Genomic DNA, 24997 nt, shown 5'->3' on the forward strand with positions numbered 1-24997 from the left:
ACTCCCTCCCGAATGTACCGTATTCTCTGGAGAATGCTTAGGGATCTTAAAAGCTTTAGAATATATTTTATTAGCCAAACTTAAAAAATCTATAATTTTTACAGACTCTCTAAGTTCTATTCAAGCTCTTAACAAGAATCCATTTAAAATTAAACAACAACATCCTGTTATATTCGATATAAGACAGTTATTAACAGATGTTACCAAGAAAGGTACTTCAGTTTCATTTGCTTGGATCCCTAGTCATTGTGGAATAGAAGGAAACGTTAGAGCGGATTCTCTTGCCAATGATGCACTAACGTGTGGTGACTTAAATCCATACAAAATTTACTACCCTGATTTATTAACTTTACCCAAAATTCATTTAGAGACGTCATGGAAATCGTCATTTGATCAAAGTCATAAACAAAAAGGAGCACATTTCTATAGTATTCAATCCGAAATTGTATCAAAACCATGGTTTTATAGTATGAATTTCAATAGAAAATGTAGTAGTATTATATCACGATTAAGACTTGGCCACACTTGCTCGCCAGACCATCTTGCTAGACTTAATATAATTAACAATTCTTCTTGTGCCTGTGGTGCTGAGGTTGGGGATGTCAACCATATATTCTTTTCTTGTCCTCTTTACAACCGTTCCCATTTCCTTGATTCATTGTTAAAGAATAAAATTCCTTTTCCTACTTCAGTTATTTGCTTATTGCATTCTAGAAAATATATTATATATCAAATATTAGCTGATTTTATATTACATAATAATATTGAGATTTGATATTTCTATATTTAATTATAAGTATTCTTTTGTAAATATATATTTTTTCCTGATCCTGTCCTGAATTCCTTTTTCCAAATTCCTCGTTTTTCGTAATAATTTAATTTTTTACATTGTTTTTCCCGTTCGTCATTGGCAATGTACTATGTGCATGCCATTAAAAAAAAAAAAAAAAAAAAAAAAAAAAAAAAAACAAGGTTACTATTGTCATTTGACGCATCTGACAACTGACAAGTGACAACTGACAGGTATGGTAATAGTACAGCGTAGTTTTGCTGCGTTTTCTTTCACAAATCTCAATAAATCTTTCTTGAGTTGTTAGATTATTTGGTCGACGATGGTTTATATTAATTTTGCACTCTTAATTGAAACTGTAAGTATATAAATTTAAATTTACATAGTGCTTATGAAGTTTTGTTAAACTCTGGGAATTCTATTTGTTTCGGGAGTGTCTCACCTCTGACCTCAGACGGGTTTAATTGCGTTACGTTATAATGTAGAATTGTAGACCATGCTTACTGCTCTCTATTTACATTATGTTTGCAAATAATATAATAATGGCTATAAAACAATACGAAGTTAAACTCGCTTGTAATAACAGTATGAAATCTAGAGAAGATTTTATTTTATATAAATTTATTTTTTGGTGCTGCAATGATGGTACATAATTAAGTATTAAAAAGAAGCGAATTACCCTGTCGATTAAACTAAATTTGGTATATGTTTCATTGTTGAAACTATGCAATAAAAATACATTTTTTTTTAAGTTTCACATACAAAATTGGCATACATGTAACATTTTACTTATTTGATTGTTAGGTTGCTGAACCAACCAAAAGTCCATACTAATTTAGATTATTATTATTCAAACATTATTTCTTAATAACACCTTAACCAACTGCAGTGTTGTGTCCATGTTATTAACAATTGTTAGCTCTACAATTTTACCACAGGATATAAGAATGTGTTATGCCCGTTGCAGACGATGCGCAGTAGCTTGCGCAAGTACTAATACTAAGCATATATTTTCATCGTGTGAACGCATTTTGCTTAGTGAAAGTGCGAGTGCAAGTTGCTTAGTAGCACTCGCTTTGGTCCTCGCGCAAGTGCGACTCATTTGCCCCCGCTCCGTCTACTTCACCCCCGCGCTACTTCACTGGTCATCGTTTGAACATGCGTTGACCAGTACTAGCGCCAGTTCAGTCTGTTTGTTGTTTTGGTAAAGATGTAGAAACCTACCACTAGATTGGGGAGTTGGTTGTTTTATTGAGTCTTAATGTTTAAGTTTGTGAATTAAAAATGAATAAATGGAATTCAGACAAAACTATACAGTTTTCCTTTTTCTAAATTCTGTATTTCCTGCATCAGTTCCTCTGCTATCACTCCATTTAGCTCTTGAATTAGGCACTTAAAAAGTTTATTCAAAACCATACGCTTGTCCATGGTTGCCTACTATGCACTGGCACTATACAAAGCTACTTCGCGTGATCTTTTTACGTTTGAACGCTGGCGCAAGTACCTGCGCAAGTACTCGCGCAAGCTACTGTGCATCGTCTGCAACGGGCATTACCCTTTTTGGAGGGACTACTGTGTCCATAGATCATATTACAATATTTAAAGAGAATTAAATAAGCATTTTTTTTGTTTCAGATGTTTTCGTTTTGTAACTTTAAATCATCAGCTTCTCAACGAGCTTCTTGAATTTAAAACATTTGTATAAAATTAGAATAATTCATAAAATAACATATTTTTGTATATTTGAAAGTTGGCAATGAAAATTATCTTATCAGTACTGCTAAAGATAATCAAACAAAATACTTCAAGTTTTGTTTCATAATATTATTAACATTTAAATTGAAGAGTTGTGTATTAGTTTTTTCTTAAAAAACATTTTTCCTGTGGTTTGCTTTTTATTCTAAATAAAAAAGTATATTACTGACAAGATGGCTTCCCCTGATCCAGAACTTAAGGATGGTCTTGCAATTCCTGTTTGGATGAAGACAAAACCAGTCAAGTGAGTTATTTTTTAAATTTTTATAATATAAAAAAACATTGTAATCTCTTCTCTGGTCTCTGGAGTAAATTCAAGCAGTAAACTCAACCAGTCTTATTTGCAGAAAAGGATTGCATGGTACATAGTAAAATCTTGTTAAGGGATTTTCTAGCAAAGGTTAGTTTAGCCATTCATTGTGAAGAATTGAGTTTACCACAGAGACTGTACAGGTGGAATTAAATTTCATTTAATTACTTCTATTACTGACTGCTACAGGTTGACAATGTACTGGTCTGTGAGTTGCAAGTTTACCATTTTAATAATCCTCACTTTGTTGACAGCTTTTTGTGTTGATGTTTGTAAACAATGTACCATGTTAAGCTAGTGCCACATATTAGAAGGTCATCTTCCATTCCTTTGATATCTGTAATTCTGTACAGTCAACACTCCTGGTGTTGTGCTTTGGACCTTATCACTGAGATAATAAGATCGAATTGTGATCAAACATTGACATTAACTTTACTGTACTCTTGCACATTTCAATTGCATAGTGTAATAAGAGTTCTTATCATATTGCTATGCAGCTATATTATTATTATCGTATGTATGGTAGGTATAATATACCTACTGAATTCTGTAATCTGTATGTAAATGTGTGTACCTCATGTGGATGTTTTTATCGCCGGTGATAAATAAAGGCAGATTTATTCAGCATTTCCACTATTGTCATATTTAAAAAATATATTATTGCGAAAACCTTGATCTTCCAGAATTTTCCGCTAGGTAAATTCCAAGAACTGTTGACACATTGTTATCACAGCATAACCGTATCTGTATATGTCTGATGACCAACTTGTGCATGGCAGTACATTAGTAAACAAACGGATTTACGATTCACCAGTCGCCAAACACATTGCTCAACTAGTTGACCTGCAAGGTCAAGGTTTCTAATTAGATCTACCAACTACTCTACTACTTCATCATAATACATTCATACCTATCTCCTACTGAACATACCAGTGACCGACATCTATACATTTTTGGTGTTGGATATACATTTAATTTATTATAATATAATTATTATTTGAAATCTGTTAAAATTAGAGATAGAAGGGATTTCATAGCTGCACTATTTTAAATTTAATCACCTATTGAACTGCAGATTATAAAATATATATGTAGTATTATTTTTTTCCAAAATATCAAATCTTTTCATATTACAATATCATATTATCTTATCATCGACTACATGGCTATTAATACTAACAAGTGGTCTTTAATCTTTTTCTACAATGAGTGTTCCACTGTGCACGTCAATTACCGGAAATAATATATTTTTACTTTTTAGCTTTAGACACGGTTTTACTGTGAAATATGTAGACGGTTCAAAGAATAAATTTTTTACAGTAGGACTTTTTCAGTGGCGTGAAATCAAACTATTTTGAAATTCACGCGCACCGGAAAAATATTCAAAGTCGTCGTGAAAGTCGCGAATGTTTTTCTACTTTTCAATTGCTAATTAATTTTATTAACTTTATTGAATTGAAAAATTAATTTTATTAACCCTAAAAATGTTGGTTGCGGCCCGCGAGTCGCGACACCAAGACCAAAACGTGTTTTTGGCCCGGTATAAAAAAGGTTGAGTACCACTGTTCCAGTTCATCCTTGCTATAAAATATGCATCACTTTTTGCAAGGTCGAATAAATCAGTGGAGTGGAGTTATGCTTTCTCTTTATCGCGATTCGCGCCAGATTGTAGCTATCGGTTATCAGTCATGTGATAGCAGTATCGTGTTACGGTATTGAAGTTTACTGACAAAGAGTCAATAAATTAATGGCATTCGTTTCGTTAGTTAAATATTCCACAATATTTAATTTCACAATAGAAAATGATAGTAAAAGTATTCATTTTCTAGTGTCCATACAGTACAGGGACTAGAGACTTTTGAAATAATGACACACTAAATTAGTATATTTTTTTAGCAGAACTGCGAAACATCTCATGAGTCATGGATAAGCATGAACTCTACTATGATAGCGCAAGCTGCCTATAATAGGTCTACCAGAATCTGATGGCCTTTGACGGCAGATTTTCAAAAAATATCCTCGATCATTGGATAAAGTTTTATATTTGCATGTTTCACACACAGAATAGGCCGCTAAAGGAAAAAAAGGGATGATAATGTTTTATTCGTATTACCCCGGTATTGCTAGAGTCAATTTATTTTCTCACTTTTTGCCATCAGATTCTGGTAGACCTATAGCTACTGCGACTTCGATCATAGATTATAGGGAAATATGTAATACGCAAAGGTCGGGCAAGAGGGTGCTACTAGCACATACAGTAAATAATCCTACAAAAATACAAATACTACAAATCCACAGCCGAACATATAACCTCCTCGTTTTTTGGAAGTCGGTTAAAAATCGCACATATTGTTGTCATATCAGAATATTGACAGGAACGTTGTCAAACGTGAAACAAAACCTTTTGTTCACTGTCTATGCTGGTGCTGTCTTTTTTTTTTATAAAAAAAAAGAGATAAGGGGGCAATCGAGCAAACGGGTCACCTGATGGAAAGCAACTTCCGTCGCCCATGGACACTCGCAGCATCAGAAGAGCTGCAGGTGCGTTGCCGGCCTTTTAAGAGGGAATAGGGTAATAGGGGAGGGTAGGCATGGGAAGGGAATAGGGGAGGGTAGGGTAGGGGATTGGGCCTCCGGTAAACTCACTCAAGCGCTGTTTCACGCCGGTTTTCTGTGAGAACGTGGTATTTCTCCGGTCGAGCCGGCCCATTCGTGCCGAGGCATGGCTCTCCCACGTCTAAAGCGAAAAAAGTGTCTCTAGCGTGAAACATTGAAGTAATATAAACTTCTATTATTAAGAATGCACCTGACCCTAACTTGACTACATACTTAAACCTAGATCTCAAAATCTGTAAGGTCTAGAAAGCTGTTTTTTTTTACACAAGTAACTTCAGTTCATGAAGATTAAATGCTCGAGACGAAAACATGATTACTGAAAAAATGCTCCATAGTTTCTTTTTTACAAAAAAACCTTGTTTTAGACACATTTTTGCTTGTATCTTCGAAGTTTGCTGTCTTTTCTTTAATCTTTTTTAATATCTAAAAAGGCATTGATAAAACCTAAATTTGCTCAAAATACATTTTTAATAATCATTATAGTTCGTCTTTTATTCAAGTAAAACTAACTTGGCAATGATTCGGCGTCGTCCTTTTTCACCTGGCATATGAAAGACGGGCGTGAGTGTGAAGAGAGAAGGACGATGTTTGATTTTTTGGGTCAGTAGCCCTCTTAATGATGAATATTGAATAAGCCCCTCTACCCAGTTTATAATCGCCTATGTTGGTCCATCAAGGGCCAACGTAGAGTACAAACGCCAATCGTATAACGATAAAATCACCACATTTTGCATCATACGGTCAGCTAGATAAGAGCATTTCATACTGTAGGTAATTCTAGCTATCGTGCTGTTTGCAATAATATTATGAGTAACATTATTTGACCCTACCTCTTGTGTGGTTATCGCTTCGAGTTTTGATAACTTGCTCTGTTTTCGATTAACTAAGAGGAATTTTTACAAAAATACAGACTCTTTTACGTGGAAAAAAATGATTACTTACATTAATAGGTATTGTTTTGCTAAAATTTTTTGTAATGTTTTTTGTATTAAAAGTTTTAAGTTCCAGAAATTCCAGAATTACTGAATTTAGTTATTCTGGAATTTCTGGACATTCCTCATATTATGTATATTTTGTCTCAATAATTTGTCCCCAGTTTAACAATACTTTTTAAAATTAAAGGTAAGCTAATCGTAACTTCAAATAACTTTTCACAATATTATATTCGATCAAATTTTTCTAATCGTCAAAGCATTAGACCTTCAGCAAACCTTACACTTAACTAAACGATGTTAAGGTTAACAGCTGCAGTCACAAGTTCGTGGCAGTGTTGCAACTTTTGTAACAGTAGTTAAATCTTTTGTTCCATACATTTTCGTCCCAATTCAAATCCTGTCATTCGTCCCATTCGGACGAAATTTATGGGATGAAAGAATCAACTACTCTTGTATACAGTATAATTATATTCGCGACTTTTTGTAAAGTAGGGAAGTAAATAGTTGCTTATACATATTCACTATTTAGTGGATGTTTTTGTTCTGAAGAGTTCCGTTCTTTACAGAAAACGGCTGACCCCAAACAACAAATTCTATCTTTTTAATACTATTATACATAGTCATAATAATAATTACTAACTCTTCGTTCATTCGTTCGTTCACGTCCTTCTGTGGTTTGAGGTTACCAGAGATCATGCCTCTTGTAATAATATTATGCATTTAAATCCAAGCTTGATTTTAGGATAGAGATAGGGATATGGTTTCTTTGAACGAGCGGGCAACAGGTGCCTAGCTGATAATATAATTACAGTGCGAAAGAAACATTGACATAAACTAAAGAAAGTGTTAAAAACCTCTACAACCGTCACATTCGCATGTCTTCGATGATGTCAATGTTCTATATTTATCAGAGGATAAAATATAGCTTATCTATTGTTTTGCGAAAATAAAATATGTGAAAGAAATAAAAGTGGGGTAAACTAAAACCAATATTAGTGTAAAATGTCCCGGCAATTTTCTTTATCATCATCTATGTACTTATAAAAATGATAATTCCTAAAAACTGTGAAATGTGGTCGTGCAGCTCATTTTGCAGTGAAATGTCGCTAAATTGTATTACATCATGATAATACGAAATGGCTGATGCTATGTAAAACATAAATTATTAATGATTAATATAGAAACAATAGAGTGTAACAAAACTAAGTGATAATACTTAATGGTAGAGTTCGCTGTGAAAGTAGCAGCGCTGAAACAACATTTTTTTTTCACTTTTATTGTATGGGGAAACTCGACGTGACGCTGGGAAGCATGCCCATACAAAAGTGAAAAAAAAGTTGGTCTTTCAGCGCTGCTACTTTCACAGTGAACTCTCTACAAGGAACACATACACACCCTAAAGTATTACCACTTAGTTTTGTTACACCTTGTATAATGTATACATATATACAGCCGAACGTATAACCTCCTCGTTTTTAGAAGTCGGTTATGGGATCTCATAGTTCCAAGCTCTACATACATCTACGAGATGTTTAGCTGACACTTCTTTTACAAAAGTCATCTTGAAGCAGAATAAACGCTTATTTGCTGGTTCTACGAGGGCTGCTATTTATGTATCCGGAACTGGCCACTTACAAGAACAATATTTAAATGTTTGTTTCTTTTTTTAATTCCGGATACATAAATAGCAGCCCTCGTAGTCTATTTTATAAGTCTAGTGCCTATTTTCGTCTATTTTCTCTTTTGAATGAGAAAATCAGTCTGACGGTTGCAGGAGCATAATCAAATTCCATAATAGCGCTAGTACACGACAAACAATTAAAATTTTCCTGTACCTACACTTGTACCGCAGCCAAGAATATAGTAATATTTATAGAACACAGTATTGGCAATTAACCTTTCGTGAGGCTTATGCGTTTTGGCAACGGACTTTGTGATTATACATATTATTGATTTAGTTAAAAAGCGTGTAAATATTAGACCTTAGGAATTCCACAAATTACGTGAGGTGTTTACGGATGGGAGAGGGGGGATTTTATTCAACCCCCTCCCCCATCCCCCAATCTCAGGTGAGATTTTTTCGAATGTGGTTTTCTTAAACAATATTAATAATACAACGTGTATTGTTTGACAGTCAGTAGATGTACGAGGGGCGTTCAATGTATTCTCGGTATAGGTATAAAGGAAAAGGCGGAAAATTCTGAAATAATTTTATTTTTCTCTGTAGTCACCCAGAAGCTCAATACTAAATAAACTTTTGGATAAGTATCCTCTAAAAAAAAATATTCTTATACTTGTCCGAAAAATGCGCCTTGAGCTCTTCGTCGTCGGAAAAACGCTTTTCACGAAGATCTTTTTTAAAATTGGAAACAAAAAATAATTGCTGAAGGCCAGCTCTGGACTGTAGGGAGTATGGTTGATTTCTTCGAACCCGCATGCTCGCACAGCAGCCTTGGCAACTCGCGCAGTGTGAACCGGTGCGTTGTCGTGAAAAAGCAATACCCCTGCGCTCAATTTCCCGCGACTTTTTTCTTTGATTGCTTGTGAAAATTTATTCACATATGACGATGCAGTTATACTCTGATCTTTTTTGGTGCTTTTTTAAGGTTTTTTCTGTAGTGGCACTCACGGGCCCGCCCACACGGGGGTCGTCTTCAATGCTTTCCCTACCTCTTTTATACTCACTTGACCACTTTTGAAATGTAGATAATGAAGGAGCAGAGTCTTGGTAAACTCTTACCAATTCCTCGTAGATTACTTTTTGAGTTTTCCCCTGATTTATAAGGAATTTAATCACTGCGCGGTGCTCGATTTTCGTCAACATTGTCGCGTCAGTCATTCTTGCTGTGTTAAACTTGAGATTTCTAAATAACTAGTGAAGATAAATGTTCGAATTTTTGTACTTATACCCTCAAATAATGTCATTACCTAATTATATATTTAAAGTACCGTCATAGTTACTTAATCACCCTGATACCGAGAATACATTGAACGCCCCTCGTATAACGTCAAAGTATGAATGAAATTATTTTCTTTCGAACGAATTACTGAATGATCTTAATCGTAAATTACGATTACGCTTACGATTAAATCTTAAGCATACGTACAATCTGGATGAAATGGACCAAAATAGTATATTTTTTTTACAAATACAACAAATACAAATATATTTATTTCAGACTACTATGGTCTACCGTCCATTAGTTATTGGTTTTTGTAACAATGAGAAAAAAAATACGTGAGATTTACCGAGAGCCCCCCTTTCTCCAACGTAAGATTAGATGAGATTTTACTCGACCCCCTCCCCCCTTAAACATCTTACGTAATTTGTAGACGCCCCCTTATATTCCGTCTACGTAGGAAGTCGCATGTTTTTTTGCTCAGGGGAGTGTGCATAACGACAAGCTGTGGTTGGTTGGCGCTCTCTGACGTCATCTATTTTTGTTTATACTGGAATTATCGTGATAAGGCAAAACGGAGCGAACGCCTTATATATTAATATTATAACACATATATATTCAGCAAGTATATAACGGTGTTTTTGATGTGGAAGGATTTTAGTTGATAATTGAATCTTGTGAATAGAATACTATTGCTCTATTATATTATATCTATCTACCAATTATATAATAAACTAATTATATGCAATGGTGAACTACAGTCTGCGTATATATTTTGACAAGAGTGGTTTGATTGCGTAAGTGTTTAGTGCACCTATCAGTTTTATGACTAGCTCACGAGCTACCTGTGTAAATAATAATATTATTGTTTGTTATACGTGACGAAAACATAGATACGGTAATCACAATAGTCAATTAAATTCCCATTGAAATTGCTACTTATAGGTTTTAAACTTAGTTGTGTGATGGGTTGCGTTGGCCAAAGATCAGATGTACGGGCAAGATATTATTATGATTTGCGAGGCCCCCTGATTGATTACGCAAGAGGACGGATTTTGAGAGAATGAATATTTTTATACTCAATTTTTTATTTATAAAAATATGAGTAAGTATCAAAACTCGTAAATCCTGCAAAATCCTTGTGGTCCAAGGGGCGCGAGGCCCCTAGGACCGCGAGGTTATGGGCGGTCGCCGACGTCGCCTACGCCTTACACCGCCTCTAGCTTTGGCGTAGGCCATTTCGAAGAATTCGCAGCGGTATCAATTTCTTTTTGGCAAAAATAACATAAACAATAACCGATGAGGTTATTGATCTTACATTTAATGCGTTATTGTTAGACCTTGGTACTTTTCAAATCAGTTTAGTTCCTTTTTAAGTGACAACAAAAAGGGGGCGGTTTCTTAATTCGACCGTGTATTTTTTGTTTCTTTGAGAATAACTTCGTCGTTTATGAACTGATTTTGCTAATTCTCTTTTTGTTGGAAAGAAGATGTTCCAAAGGTGGTCCTATGAAAAGGACATACTGTTTAAATTATTTTACTTCTTAAAATTTACCAATCAACACATTCAAACCTGTATTTAATTTGTTTACAGAGAGTTCGAGCCCTTCGCCTCTTCTCCCCCCGAAGACTCCTTCTTCTACATCCGCTACCCCAAAACCGATGTGATATTTGGCAAGACGAAGTTCGCTAGCGACTTGCCGACAGAAAATAAACAGCAGGCCGAGTTCTCCACTGCAGAGTTCAAAGAGACGAAGACCAAGGACTGGTCGAAACACACGAAACCCTGTCAAGATGTTATGCACTCCTTTGGACCGATTAACACAGCTGGTGAGTTGTCTTCTATTCTATTAAAGTATGAAGTACTAGTGGTCAGCCCCGGCTCCGCCCGTGGTACTTACATAACCTATATCACTCAGGGACATCTTAGTTACACGTTGGTGAAAACATTTTTGAAATCGGTCCAGTAGTTCCTGAGATTAACGCATTCAAACAAACAAACTCTTATAATATTAGTATAGAATCCCTTAATCGTGGATTCGTGGAAATCTATTGTTATCGCGGTCGAATTCGACCGCTTGGGAGTTGAAGCATTATAGTAAGAGTAGTAGCTAACTAGAGTAAGCTGCTATACTATATAAATAAATAAATAAATACATAAATAAATAATAAATAAAATGTATTCGACCCACAACAGATAGATCAAAATCAAAAGTTTTTTGAATATTGCAGAATGTAGAGAGTAGAGAACTAGAAGCACGCTATTATATAGAGGTCTCTATTAAATCAGACTATATTTTGCTATCGCCATCTGGTTAGTTTGTTTTGAAAATCAAGCTATTTCTAATATCATAAATAAGCTAAGTAGGTATAATGGATAAAGCACATAGAGCTATTTGCAGGGGCGTTAAATAATGAAAACAAACACGAGAACGAATGCGTAATTGCTTAATGCACTGACGACAGATGGAAAATCCTCTCAACATGCATAATACATAACATGTAGAAAATGGATAATGTTTATGTTAACAATTAACGTAGTATTGTACTACGTCATAATATTGTTGTCAGTTAATTTATTATAATGATTTTCATAAGATATGCAAAGCATGTGAAACTTCTAGCAGCTTCTAGTCAAGAAACAAACAATATTTTAGGTTTAATTCGGTTTGAAAAACAAGTATGATATCAGTTCTTTATCTTGTAAGATAAAGACACATCTCAATCTTCGATCACTAAAAGATCTCAATACATATCCATACTTACTAATATTATAAATGCGAAAGTGTTTCTAACTGTCTGTCCGTCTGTTTGTCAGTCTGTTACCTCTTCACGCTCAAACTGCTGAATCGATTTTGATGAAATTTGGCATAAAGATATTTTAAATACCGAGAAAGGACATAGAATAGTTTTATCCCAAAAAAATGTACGGTTCCCGCGCGATATACGAATTTTGGCGCAACGGAGTTGCAGGCGTCATCTAGTTATGTATATTGAAATGAAGAATTTGTAATCTTCTTAGAATTGAATATTCGTGAGGAACGGCAATTTGAGTGTGTGACGTCGGTGTTATGCGAATTTTTATCTCTTCCAAGATATTGAATACGACTTTTTATTACGTCACGTATTATTGCTCGCGTATTTTCCATTAATGTTATGTCGACTTAATAAATATTTTCAAAAACTATAAAATTTGACTTTCTAAGTAGATGGTGCAAGAAACTCTACAAAACTAATTACCACCAATATAGATTCTTCTTCATTTATTATTATCTATTAAATATCCCTCATATTCTCATATTATGCTATTAAATCAACATTCAAATGTAGATATGAAATTGTTAAATCATAAAGCCTTGGATTCAAAGTTTATTTAATTACATATAATATTATTATGTTTACTATGTCTGATTAATTCAAATTTTGCCCTTCCGTGCACATCATACGGAGGCCTTTTAGGTAACCGACGATCTTCATAATTAATTTACTCATAAAATGTAGTAATTATCTAATTAGTAAGTTTTATCATAAACAAGATATAGGCAATTCAGATTGTGTGTAATGTAAATTGTAAAAAGTATCATTTTATTTCGCAGTAGTTAAAAATTATATATTTTCTTTGTTAATTGTTCACTGAGAACAATGAGTTGTTGATAAAGTTAATGGATCTGTAACCGACAACATACCGTTTCCTATGTGCTTACTTCCTGCAATCTAGATATTATTAATCTGTCAAGTAAGGTAACATAGCAATATATAGAGAATAGAGATCCTTAAGAGTCCCGAGAAGGGAGATAGGATTTTTTTTATCCCGGATAAATGACGTATGGTTCTCGCGCAATAAACGAATTTTGGCGCATCTACGGCACAATAGACATAACTACCAGTAGTTCGACTGCAAAGAAACGGACAGGTTTCAATATCTGTCAAATTCGTCGGGTTTCACTAGGACTATGAACGGAATGTGCCTCGCGCTGGCTGATATAATTTATTTTTAAATATTTGAAATAAAGATTTCGAAATTGGATTCTGACAATTTTAATCGCATGTGCCAAAACACAAACAACAATACGACCAAAGAGGAACACGTCCATCGAATATGTCATAGTTTTAAATTCGTAGGTAACAAGTTAACAACCCTAGCGACGATTTTCGTCATAATACATCAAATTTAAAAATTTCAACATCAGTTCTAAGTCGGCATACTCTATCATTCTGTCTACTCTGTCTACGGCGAAACATGGCGGTAGCGGTCATTTACTCCCTGTCAAAAGCTTGTCATTTTCTATATAAACCGCGATTGACGATGAAGTGTCAGATGTTGTCAATGTCAGCTAGAAAACGAATAGTTTTTGACAGGGAGTCAATGACCGCTACCGCCATGTTTCGCCGAGTACATATATCAATAAAAGTTGTAGCTTTCTCGTCTCTTAACTTTTAAAATAGAGTCCTACCTACTTTTAAAAAAGTAGGTAGGACTCTATGTAGAATAAACTATTAACAATACATGCATAGATCTATGTTTACGGAAGTATGTAATGGCAAGGACGGGCACTGTATGCCAGATGGTGTTCAGTCAGTTCGATGTCCTTTAGGCCTTAACTAGTTTACTACAACTGGATCATAGGTAGTCAAGATACTCTATATGTCAACGAACTCTACTGTGTAGGTACTATTAGGTTTGTTCCCATTGTGTAGTTGTGCATAATAGCTTATTTGGTAGAGTTGTTTTCACATTATACACTCCCTAGTCTCTCGTAAAGTAACCACATTCAGAATTGCTATTATAATATTCGTATCCAGTAACTTAAGCTAGTCTTTCTATTAAAACGTCTTATAAGACGTGTGTGTTTTTATACAAATTATAGTCCTCAAGGTAAGAAGCGACCGAATTCCACACTCAGACATCTGCTGTTTTGTCCCATATTTAAATAACATAGAACGCGCCCTTGACATTTTGCTGACTATACGTTTACCCCTTATATTTTATTTCGTAGTAAAGTTCAAAACTTTGGTTACTATATTTGACTCTGATCTTTTCTCTTTCCAGCAAAGTCGCCGAATGTGAAGCCGAAGCCGGCTGGCGTGGACGATGGCTTCAAGGGCGAAGGCGCGGCCTGCGGCAGCTCCGTCCTCAAGGTCAGTGCTTACATCATGGCGGCTTCGAAAAGTCATTTTTTTTATTTTAAAATTGGAATTGTACTGTCAGAGGAATTGATTTATAGTTAAATAGTGGACCGACGATATTCGGTCGGATTAACCGACAGATCATAGAGCCTATCATTGTTATAATATAAAACAACCAAATAACGTAAGTCCGTCATCTCATCTGCCTATGAACCAGGGGCCGTACCACGAAACTGTTTTGAGACTCAAATAAATGAACGAGAATGCCGCGTCCTGCTCTAACAACGTCATTTCACGTTTGGTTGAGTAGGACGTGGCATTTTCGTTCGATTGTTTGAGTTTCAAAACAGTTTCGTGTTGCGGCCCCAGTTTCTCTAATGGTACAAATATTCTTAAATGACAACTACAATAATACGGATAATACAAATACGGAGGAGCAATCCCCTACCCTATTCCCTTTCCCTACCCTCCCCTATTCCCTTCCCTACCCTCCCCTATTACCTTATTCCCTCTTTAAAGGCCAGCAACGCACTTGCAGCTCTTCTGATGCTGCGAGTGTCAATGGGCTGCTTTCCATCAGGTGACCCGTTTGCTCGTTTGCAGGGGGCAAACGAGCAATTTCATTAAAAAAAAAATGATGAGACAACAATGGTGATGATGAACATGGACCGGGTGTATGGCTTTGAAAGAATGAAATACTTGATACTTTGATCTTGAATGTTTGTAAATTAACAAAATTGAGAATAGCCGGTCCATTCGTACATGGTCCTCCGAAGTTGTAAAGGTCTTGCTATTTCTATCATGGCAGCCTTGACAAAGATAACGTGTGAATAGAACAGGGGACGGGCAATGCGGTGTAGCTATTTCCATCATGGTTGAGGGTCGTTGAATAGAATAGTCAAAAGGGTCATTCACTGACCTAGGTAGGTACAAGAGTAATGAGTATAGACTATATTTTAGTTATGTAAAGTATTTTTATTTCCTTCATGGGCAGCGCAAAAATTGTAAGTAGGAAATAGACAAGGAATTCAAAGTGTGAAATGATTCTATTTCCATCATCGAGACTAGAATGATCATCATTTTGAGGGTTCCGTACCCAAAGGGTAAAAACTGGACCCTATTACTAAGACTTCGTTGTCTGTCCGTCTGTATGTCTCCAGGCTCAAGAACGGTAATAGCTAGAGAGTTGAAATTTTCACAGATTGTGTATATCTGTTGCCGCTATAACAGCAAATACTTAAATCAAAATAAAATTATTTGAGGGGGGCTCCCATACAACAAACGTGATTTTTTTGGTCTTTTTTGCTCTATATCAATAATGGCAACAGGTAGGTACTTGAATTTTTCACACAATCCTTAGTTTTATGTGTACTTTAATATTTAATAATGATATTAATATAAAATAAAAAAATACGAAACAAATTTTTCTCTATAATGGCACCGAACCCTTACAAAAAAAACACAAATTTTGACCAAATTTTTCTCTATAATGGCACCGAACCCTTCGTGCGCGAGTCTGACTCGCACTTAGCCGATTATTTTTTTCCAGTCAAATAAAATTTAGCAACAAGACTAGTAATAGATAGTAATGCAAATTAATCGGTAAAATAAAAAAATGACATGAGAAACGAAAAAAATTGGTCTAATATAAATTAGATTGTGCAGACAGCGCTCAAGGTCCTTTCGATCTTTGTTTCGCTGCGCTTGGCTGCTGACTCACTAGTCACTACCACATAGCCACTGGTACACTTACCTAGTCACTCCGCTATGTATTTATCTAACTGTTCTTCGTGAGTTAGCAAGAGCAAAATGGGTATTGGAAGAAAACGGTTATTAGGCATTTTGATGTGGCTATCTTAGTTCTATTGTTCTTAGTCTTTACTAATTTCCTGAAGATGTTCTCATTAGGTGTAAGTAATTAAAATGTTATATCGCAGCAGTACTAAATTTTATATGACCCCCTTTTTATGGAGAATCATACCAAAGTTTACAATACAATATTATTATAGTACCTACATGTTCCCTAAAGCATTTTTTGACCTGATTACTATCAAGCTATTAAAGGAACCTGTACTATTATGTTAAATGGACCAAAAGAAATTACCAGTGCTCGGTTTCGCAGATTTTATTTGACAGGAGCCAATAGCGCAACAGTTTGATGTTTAGCCAATCAAAAACGCTAAACGAATATAAACTTCTGTAAAAAAACAGACACCAGACATTACAGCGGCGAAGGAAAAAAAATGGGCATACTGGGTGACCTAATATACATAATACAGTAGAGTAGGTTATACATAATTATACCAAGTATGGTAGTTCCACGTGTATGCACTATGCAGTCAGCGCCGGTTATTATCTAAGCCAGTGACGTCAGCACCGAGCGGTTTCGGTCGATTCTTGATTGCACCGTGCACGGTTGATGAGGATTTATTGCTTGCGACATTGCTCAGTTATTATTCCCATGATACTCTTCTTATAAACGATGCACAGTATTTTTCGACCCAAAAAACATACATAGTCTTTTTATTTCTTAATTCAAAAGAGTACCTATTACCTAATTAAAAATCCCCGAGTAAAATACCCAGGTGGCCCCCTTGCATAGTTTTTGAATTATCTCAAAAAGAAAATCGCCATCCCGCGAGTATAAAAAAGTGAAAAGTTATTTCAAAATTCGTAAAGATTGGACAAAAACATGTTATATAATATTTGTAGGACATACAAAAAGTTACATTATGAACCCTTGTTCAGTCGGTATGACTCGTGGCAGCCATAAAAACAAAGAAAATCGATTTTCAGTTTTTATTTTTTTCAGTTTACAGTTTATAGTTAGTTGGCATTTGTGTGTTGCTTCCTTATAATTTATAAAATTCCATTTGCTCTTTCCGGGAGTAAAGTATGCGCTTTGTAATAAATACAAGTTACACTTTTGATTTCCTCTTACATAAATCATCAAGACTAGAAAATAGGGAGGCTTGTGTAACTATTTTGAAGTGTTGAATACTAAATGCTGTATTTTTAAAACACAATTTTAATAATTTTCAAGACATTGTTAAACCGCATTATAGACTTATATAGCCAAACCTACCTATTCCTAGGTGTTGGTGAAGTTGTAAATGGTCGTAAAATTAATTTTATAATTGACTAAATCCATAAAAATTCTACTGAAGCAAGTTGCGGCTATATCAGTGTCATAATTTAATATAAGAACGCGAAAACTTAACGAAATTAGATATCACACACAGATCATATTATGTTACGTCACATCCAAATAATGGTTGTATTATAAGTGTGGGAATATGTGCGTGGTGACCACAAAGGAAGATCTTCCGACCGAGCGAGGTGATATGCCCGGTCAGGCCGGAGCCCACGTGATACATTTCAGCTGTCGTATATATAGCGACGCGCTCAGAAAACTTCGATAGCGCGATGCAGGAATGTTAGGCGAATTGTGGGTACCGCCACATAAGTAATACAACAATATATACGTTATCATCTTTCAATATAATGTTTAAAGATATAATTATTTGGTTAATGGTTAGCTCAATACCTAGAAACATTATTTAGCAGACAACCACCAATAATTTGGCAATCCCTTGATCTAAAATGTTTTAAGTTTACCTGTAAATTGATTATTACCTCTTTACTTTGGCTAGTTTTATTCAGATATTTTAAGAAGCCTCATAAAAAAGACCAGAAGATCATGTTTGTTTTCTGATTGAAGAACAAAAGCAAAAGTACTAATGCTTAATTGGAACGTAGTTTGAGATCGATTTTCTAAGCGTTGCTTCAATTGAAAAACACACTATGGTAAATAACTTAAATGTAGAGTTCTGTCAGCGCATTATTGATTCACGCTGTTCGTTCGACTTTCGGTTATTATCGGTCAACGTTGACTACAGCACAGGCGCGGTCCGAAGGGGGGGGGGGTCACAGGGGACATGACCGCCCCCCCAAAATCTAAGTTGAAATTGAAAAATCTCAAAATCTTGCCTCATAATAAAAGGAAAATTTCTAGCTATCCTCTAACCGCCACTGCGTCCGACCTTAGACAGCTGTCAACCCAGAACCGTCCGAGGGCGCAGATAAAAAAATATATATTAGTGTAGTGACTAGTGAGTGACCCCCCCCCCCAAAATTTCAGGCTGCGACCGCGCCTGCTACAGCATTGGGAATCGAGTCTCTCTTCCTATAAATATAAAAAATAACGTAATAATCAGTACTCGCTTCGGCAGTACATATACTAAAATTGGAACGATACAGATAAGATTATTGCGAGTTTCTTACGCCGGTTCTTCTCGCCGGGATAGTTCCCGAACCGGTGGTAGGCACCGTAGCTAATATTAACATTCTGAAAGTATTTTCTTAAAATCTACTCAGAAATAAAACATTTTTTTATTTTTATTTTATTTTTTTTTAATTAGCAAATAGCATGGCTCCTTCGCAAGGAGCACACGTAATTAATCGTCAACCGTTCCACATTTTTCTTAAAAAGCCGGCAACGCACCTGCAGGTCATCTAATGTTGTGATCATGGGCGGCGCTAGTTGCTTTCCATCAGGTGACCCGTTTCCTAGTTTGCCCCTTATTTTATAAAAAAAAATAATAACCAAAAACCACATCTATTCCAGGTCGCCCACCAGATGATCCAGTCGAAGTCGTCGCGCGGGTTCACTGTCGCGTCGCCCGACGACTCCGCCCCCGAGCTGAGCGACAAGCTGCGGCAGAAGCTGATGACGCGCCGCAACAGCAAGAGCCTGCCCGCCACCCCGGCGCACTCCCCGCCCGGCAGCCCCAACTCGCGCCGCAAGAACACCAACCGGTAAATACATACACACGCATGCACGCACACATGCACGCACGCACGCACACGCACATCACAGCATAAGCTGATGGCGCGTCACAAAACCATAACATTAATTTTGCAGCAGGCTAATTGCGCAATATCTGCTGTCTGTCAAACATTTTGTATTCGAATTACGTCGAGATGTAGCTACACTCTGCATCCTCTATCGGCTGTATCACGGGGAGTGCTCTGAGGAATTTTTCGGAATCATACCACCTGTAACTTTTCGCCATCGTCCCACGCGAAAAATATACCATCCTCATCACCTTGATGAGTGGCAGTCTTCCACCGTGCGTTTCTCGCGTAACTTTCTGCCGCGCATTGTAAAACTCTGGAACGAACTGTCACCGGCAGTATTTCCGGACCTATACGACCTGCAAACCTTTAAGAAAAGAGCGTATTCCCTCTTAAAAGGCCGGCAACGCACCTGCAGCTCTTCTGATGTTGCGAGTGTCCATGGGCGACGGTAGTTGCTTTGCATCAGGCGACCCGTTTGTTCGTTTGCCCCCTTATTTCATAAAAAAAAACGTAATTTTGACAGATAGCAAATATTGTGCAATGTCTGCTGTCAAACGCTGGTTGCTTACCTACAGCAAGAATACATACTCGTCAAGATACTTAATCGCACTGCGGTTATTCGACATTTAAGATTACCTCAGAATGCTGTTAAAAGCACCAAATCGCTATTTAAAATTGCGGTTGTCGAAACGAGTTAGCCATGATGATTATTATATATTATATAATAGCGATAACGTAAATAACGGCACATTACGAAGAAGAGGCAAATACTACAATATCTGCAACTATTTTCTACACGATGTATTTTTTGCGCACTGACGGCGCGTATTTCTGATGCGCTCGTCTTCTTTTTTTTATGAAATAAGGGGGCTAACGAGCAAACGGGTCACCTGATGGAAAGCAACTTTCGTCGCCCATGGACACTCGCAGCATCAGAAGAGCTGCAAGTGCGTTGTCGGCCTTTTAAGAGGAAATAGGGTAATAGGGGAGGGTAGGGAAGGGAAAAGGTAGGGGATTGGGTAAACTCACTCACTCGGCGAAACACAGCGCAAGCGCTGTTTCACGCCGGTTTTCTGTGAGAACGTGGTATTTCTCCGGTTGAGCCGGTCTGTTTGTTTTCATCGTGTTTTGGCAGATATAAAGATTAAAACGTGTCGGCTTTCTTCCGTTTGCTGAGCATTCTTGCGTTTGTATCGATACAAACGAGCGTAAAAACGTCGTGTTCAAGGGCCCGAAGGTATGGTCAGAAGAAGAGGAAACGCAAGATCAGTAATGAATACGTATTTTTCCAGATTCTTCACATCTCCATACGAGCCGGTCGAGGAATTCGGCAGCCGGTCGTGGCTGACGATGGCGCTGCTCGGCTACCGTAAGGACCTCACCACCTCTACCTCCACGCTGGCTGAGGAGGACTTCGAGAACAGATTGCAGGGTATGTTTTGTTTGTTGTGGTCTCCTGACTTACATTCTCTAGTGATAGCGGACAGGAATTGTATTTTATTCCACAGTGAAAGTCGAATTACTTTCACTATCGACTTGATCTCCTGATCCACATACTAGAGACATGAATGAAGTCATAAATTCTCGTGGTCTCCATAAATTTGTATTTTTTGTGGTGTGGAACAGGAATGAAGACATAATTTTACTTTGTCCCCTTAATGGGGGAATAATTTCTAACTGACTACTAAAAGGAACAGTTATGATTGTCGTTAGTCTTTGTATGTGTCGCAGTCGACTGGTTAAAAAGGCCATTAAATCAAAAAACTAGACTTTTGACTGAACAACGTTTAGCCGACTTGTTGACTGCAACGTTCAACACTACAGCTAGATGACGCTTAGCCAACTGGTTAAATGGTAAATCATTAGTTTAGTGGTATTATTACACAAGCTTTATAATAACAAGCATATTATTAATTGTATTCTAACTCATTTTGAACACAATTTCAATAAATACCTTGGTGATGCATTTCATAAACTCGTAATTTCTCCTCGAATATTAGTTTAAATTTTGATTCACTCGTATGTGCCCCATAATTTCTGTCTCTTTAATAATACTTACGTATATTTACGAAAAATATCTTAATACAACCTTAAAATACAGGTTTACAAAATTATTGTAAGCAAAACGCACCCTAGCGCCGTGGTGGTGAGCGCTGAACTAATTCAATCAAACGGCGGCTTTTGAATCAGCTGTGTTGTGTTGAACGTTTTGAACGACTTAAATATTAAATTAAAAAGCTAGACGTGTGATTGAAAGGCGTTGTTCAGTCAAAGATCCTGTTTGATTGAACGGCTTTTTAAACCACTAGATGGCACCCGCAACTCTCTTGCGCCAAAATTCGTTTATCGAGCGGGAACCGTAAATTTTTCCGGGATAAAAACTATCCTATGTCCTTTCTCGGGACTCAAAGTATCTCCATGCCAAATTTCAGCAAAATCGGTTCAGCGGTTCGAGCGTGAAGAGGTAACAGACAGACAGACAGACAGACACACTTTCGCATTTATAATATTATTATGGATATGGAATTGGCTGCGGCCTGCGATATATGTATTTTTTCTCCATCAGCATTTCAGTTTCTGATCGGTATGTCGATTTTACTATTTTAGGCAACATTAATGGAGCTTCGTGTTTTATTTTTGCAGCTGCAATCAAAACTAAAGTTATTTCTTACTAACTTTAGTTTTATTTATGTTTCAGCTGGTTCCTTAGCGGAGTCGGTAGAGAACCTAGGACCGTCGCCGAAAATGGAGCCGGCTTTCACACCCGAGCAGCCCAAGCATAAACCCCCGACATACAAACCCAAGCCCTCGGAGTTGAGGGAAATGAACTTCTGGTCACCAACTTCTATGTAAACTTAGCTGGTATGCATTTACGTACCGAAGAGATTCTAATTCTTTATTATATAATATGCATAATGATAATAATGATATTATACAAGAGTCCCAAGCAGGCAAGATTGTATATTACAACCAGTAGATTTGCTCACTGCGTTTGCGTGCGATTTATCGCTTTAAAAACATGATTATGACAATTATCCAATGAATATATTGTGATATCCTTTTGCCAATCCGCAATGCTTGCGCAAATTTACATGAGTAGCGCCATTGGATATTCTGACAAGATATTCAGCACAAGGACATAATATTATGGCCACCATGACAACTTTATGTTATGAGGTTTTGATACATATCTATTTAAACATGTAACGGTTAAAAACAAAAAAAAAAAACTACTTAAACGTGGCACTAGTTATGCCATCTTGAGGCATGCCAGGCAGTGGCAAGCTAATTAAAAGTGACGTTGATTGCAGATCACTGCAACATATCGTCCTATAAACTCTGCAATGTCAATTTTGTTGCTATGGTACGTAAATACTAATCACAATAATTTATGTTATTTGTGTCTGTCTTTTATGTATCATTAGTATAATATGTTTGTGTCTTAACATATATATAATTTCATCAACGACATTTTCACCTTAAGTTTATCATATTTTTATGTAAAACAGTATTCCACTAAATGTACTCGTAAATGTCTTATTTATTCATCAAAAGTTTACATGAATAGAGAAGTAAAACCATTGTCATCAAGATTATGCACTTGAATCGTAAAGTCTCTTCATTTTAAAGTTAGTTGATTCCATAATATCTTAAGATTAATTGTCGAGTTTACAAATTTCACAATTTCACTGAATATTTACTTTTATAGTTGGATTTGTTATATTTGGTATAAACGCGGTAAGGTTTGTTATTAGAAGCTATTGTATAGCTGGTATTTAGATTCAGGTTTCAGTGTAGCTTGTAACTTATTTTTATAAGATTATCTTTATAAAATAGGATACATGATAGCAGTGACTTCACAAACATTTTTTAAAGCGTTATAACCATAGACTATTTTATTCAGATTCAACGAGTAAATAAGTGTTTTTTAATCTAAGTTAAGTTCTAAAATGTTATGATATTATGAAGAAAAAAGATTTGATTATAAGACTTGAGAATGTTTGAAGATATACTTTTTTCTTTGGAATGTATGATCTGTCTTCTGTTTATGTGTATGAATAAAAATGCAAGAATATGTGCAGTTAAATAATATAGATTAAATTTCTGGTACTTCAATAGGCATATTGTTTTATGTCGACAAAATCAAGTGCATGTAATTTTAGCATGGAATAATATTTCGGATGAATTAATATGGCAATACAGAAATATTACTTTGTTATAATTGTGTTTTACAATTATGGGTAAGAAGTAAAAAAAAGTAAATTCTAAAATCATAATTTGTTTACCTTTATTATAATAATAAAATATTGTATTAAAATTCGAAATATTGGGTTTAAATATTGGTACAAAAATTTGTTGACAGCTTTGAAAGTGTGGCTTGTTGGAAGTCTAGTATTGCCATATTTGACAAAAATGAAGTTTTTAGGGTTGCCGAGCAAAGAAAATATTGTGACGTATGTCTCTCGCTTGATATTATTGGTTACAACTTACAACTTTTATTTTAGCCAATATTTAACGGTTATGATAGTTCCTTACGTACAGTCCGTTTAAAGGTTATACTTACCGAATTACCGATTTTAAAATACTTTTAAAATTTAAAGGTTTAGTATTCTTATACGATCATAAGAATCCCTCTCACAGAAAATAACTCAGAGCGAAGAGATTACGCACAACAATTCCTTGCTCGACACTCAAAAGTAAATTGATGAAGGAAAAAACATATTTTTGTATGCAAGTAACACGGTATATTTTGTTACGATCGTTTTGAAATACAACATCGACTGGGGTGTATTTTGTATACCGTCTTACGTTCTATGCCGCCTTTTATTGCTTAGGTTTTGGGCTCACACTCAGTACGTTAGGGTTAGGGCGTTCGCTGCGAGCGTGCGCCCGGCGCGGCCACCCGTCGCGTGCTTGTTTCATGTCATCCCATAGAGCAGCGCTGCGTTGAGCGGGTCAGCCTTCGCACGGTTACTATGGCGAGCGCCCGTCGCGGGCGCCCGCGACGGGCGCCCCGACATGGGATGACATGAAACAAGCACGCGGCGGGTGGCCGCGCCGGGCGCACGCTCGCAGCGAACGCCCTTAGTCTTGTCAGTAAGGACACTGTCAGTTCTTGGCAAAGTAACAATTTGATTATCTTTAGCAGATACTTAGGGTCCCTATTTAAAAATAACTAGATGTAAGTATTTAATAAACGATACTCTATCGAATTGTTTTTTTTGTATCCTTTTAATCCCATACTAATACATATTATAAACGTGAAATTCTGTATGTCTGTTACCTCTTAAACCACTGAACCGATTTTGATGTTTGGTACGCAGATACTTTAAGTCGCGGGAAAGGACATGGAATATATTTTTATATATTCCATGTCCTTTCCCGGAAAAATCTACGCCTCTCGCACGATAAACGAATTTCGGCCCAATGGAGTTGCGGGCGTCATCTAGTTACAAGTTTATAGCAGTTCCAGATGCCGGAAACGCATAGCGTATAAACGAATTTTGGCGCAATGGAGTTGCGGGCGTCATCTAGTTACAAGTTTATAGCAGTTCCAGATGCCGAAAACGCATAGCGTATAAACGAATTTCGGCGCAATGGAGTTGCGGGCGTCATCTAGTTACAAGTTTATAGCAGTTCCAGATGCCGAAAACGCATAGCGTATAAACGAATTTCCGCGCAATGGAGTTGCGGGCGTCATCTA

The 24997-nt window shown here is 36.3% G+C and overlaps 1 protein-coding gene and 1 non-coding gene across 4 annotated transcripts; both read left to right on the plus strand.

The window, feature by feature from the left end:
* The first annotated feature begins 2446 nt into the window (after nt 1-2446).
* LOC121733541 lies at nt 2447-23528 on the plus strand. Of its 3 annotated transcripts, none has more exons than XM_042123815.1 (6): nt 2447-2789; nt 10901-11136; nt 14357-14445; nt 19061-19251; nt 20586-20725; nt 21992-23528. In XM_042123815.1, the coding sequence occupies exons 1-6, from the start codon at nt 2719-2721 to the stop codon at nt 22144-22146; spliced, it is 882 nt and encodes a 293-aa protein (XP_041979749.1). In that variant the 5' UTR covers nt 2447-2718; the 3' UTR covers nt 22147-23528. The 3 variants fall into 3 exon arrangements, with proteins under 3 accessions (XP_041979749.1, XP_041979751.1, XP_041979750.1); XM_042123817.1 differs by having other exon boundaries at nt 2449-2789; nt 20586-20729; XM_042123816.1 differs by lacking the exon at nt 2447-2789 and adding an exon at nt 9991-10103.
* LOC121734021 lies at nt 18650-18916 on the plus strand. The gene has a single exon (XR_006036646.1). It is a non-coding gene; the product is annotated as a U6 spliceosomal RNA (small nuclear RNA).
* Nucleotides 23529-24997: the final 1469 nt, after the last annotated feature.

The sequence above is a fragment of the Aricia agestis genome, chromosome 14 (genome assembly GCF_905147365.1).
Source record: "Aricia agestis chromosome 14, ilAriAges1.1, whole genome shotgun sequence".
Lineage (NCBI taxonomy): Eukaryota > Metazoa > Arthropoda > Insecta > Lepidoptera > Lycaenidae > Aricia > Aricia agestis.

Coding starts and splice junctions, on each gene's coding strand:
- LOC121733541 (XM_042123815.1), top strand. CDS start 2,719: ATGGCTTCCCCTGATCCAGAACTTAAGGATGGTCTTGCAATTCCTGTT. Junction 2,790..10,900: donor ATGAAGACAAAACCAGTCAA/GTGAGTTATTTT, acceptor ATTTGTTTACAG/AGAGTTCGAGCCCTTCGCCT. Junction 19,252..20,585: donor CGCCGCAAGAACACCAACCG/GTAAATACATAC, acceptor GTATTTTTCCAG/ATTCTTCACATCTCCATACG.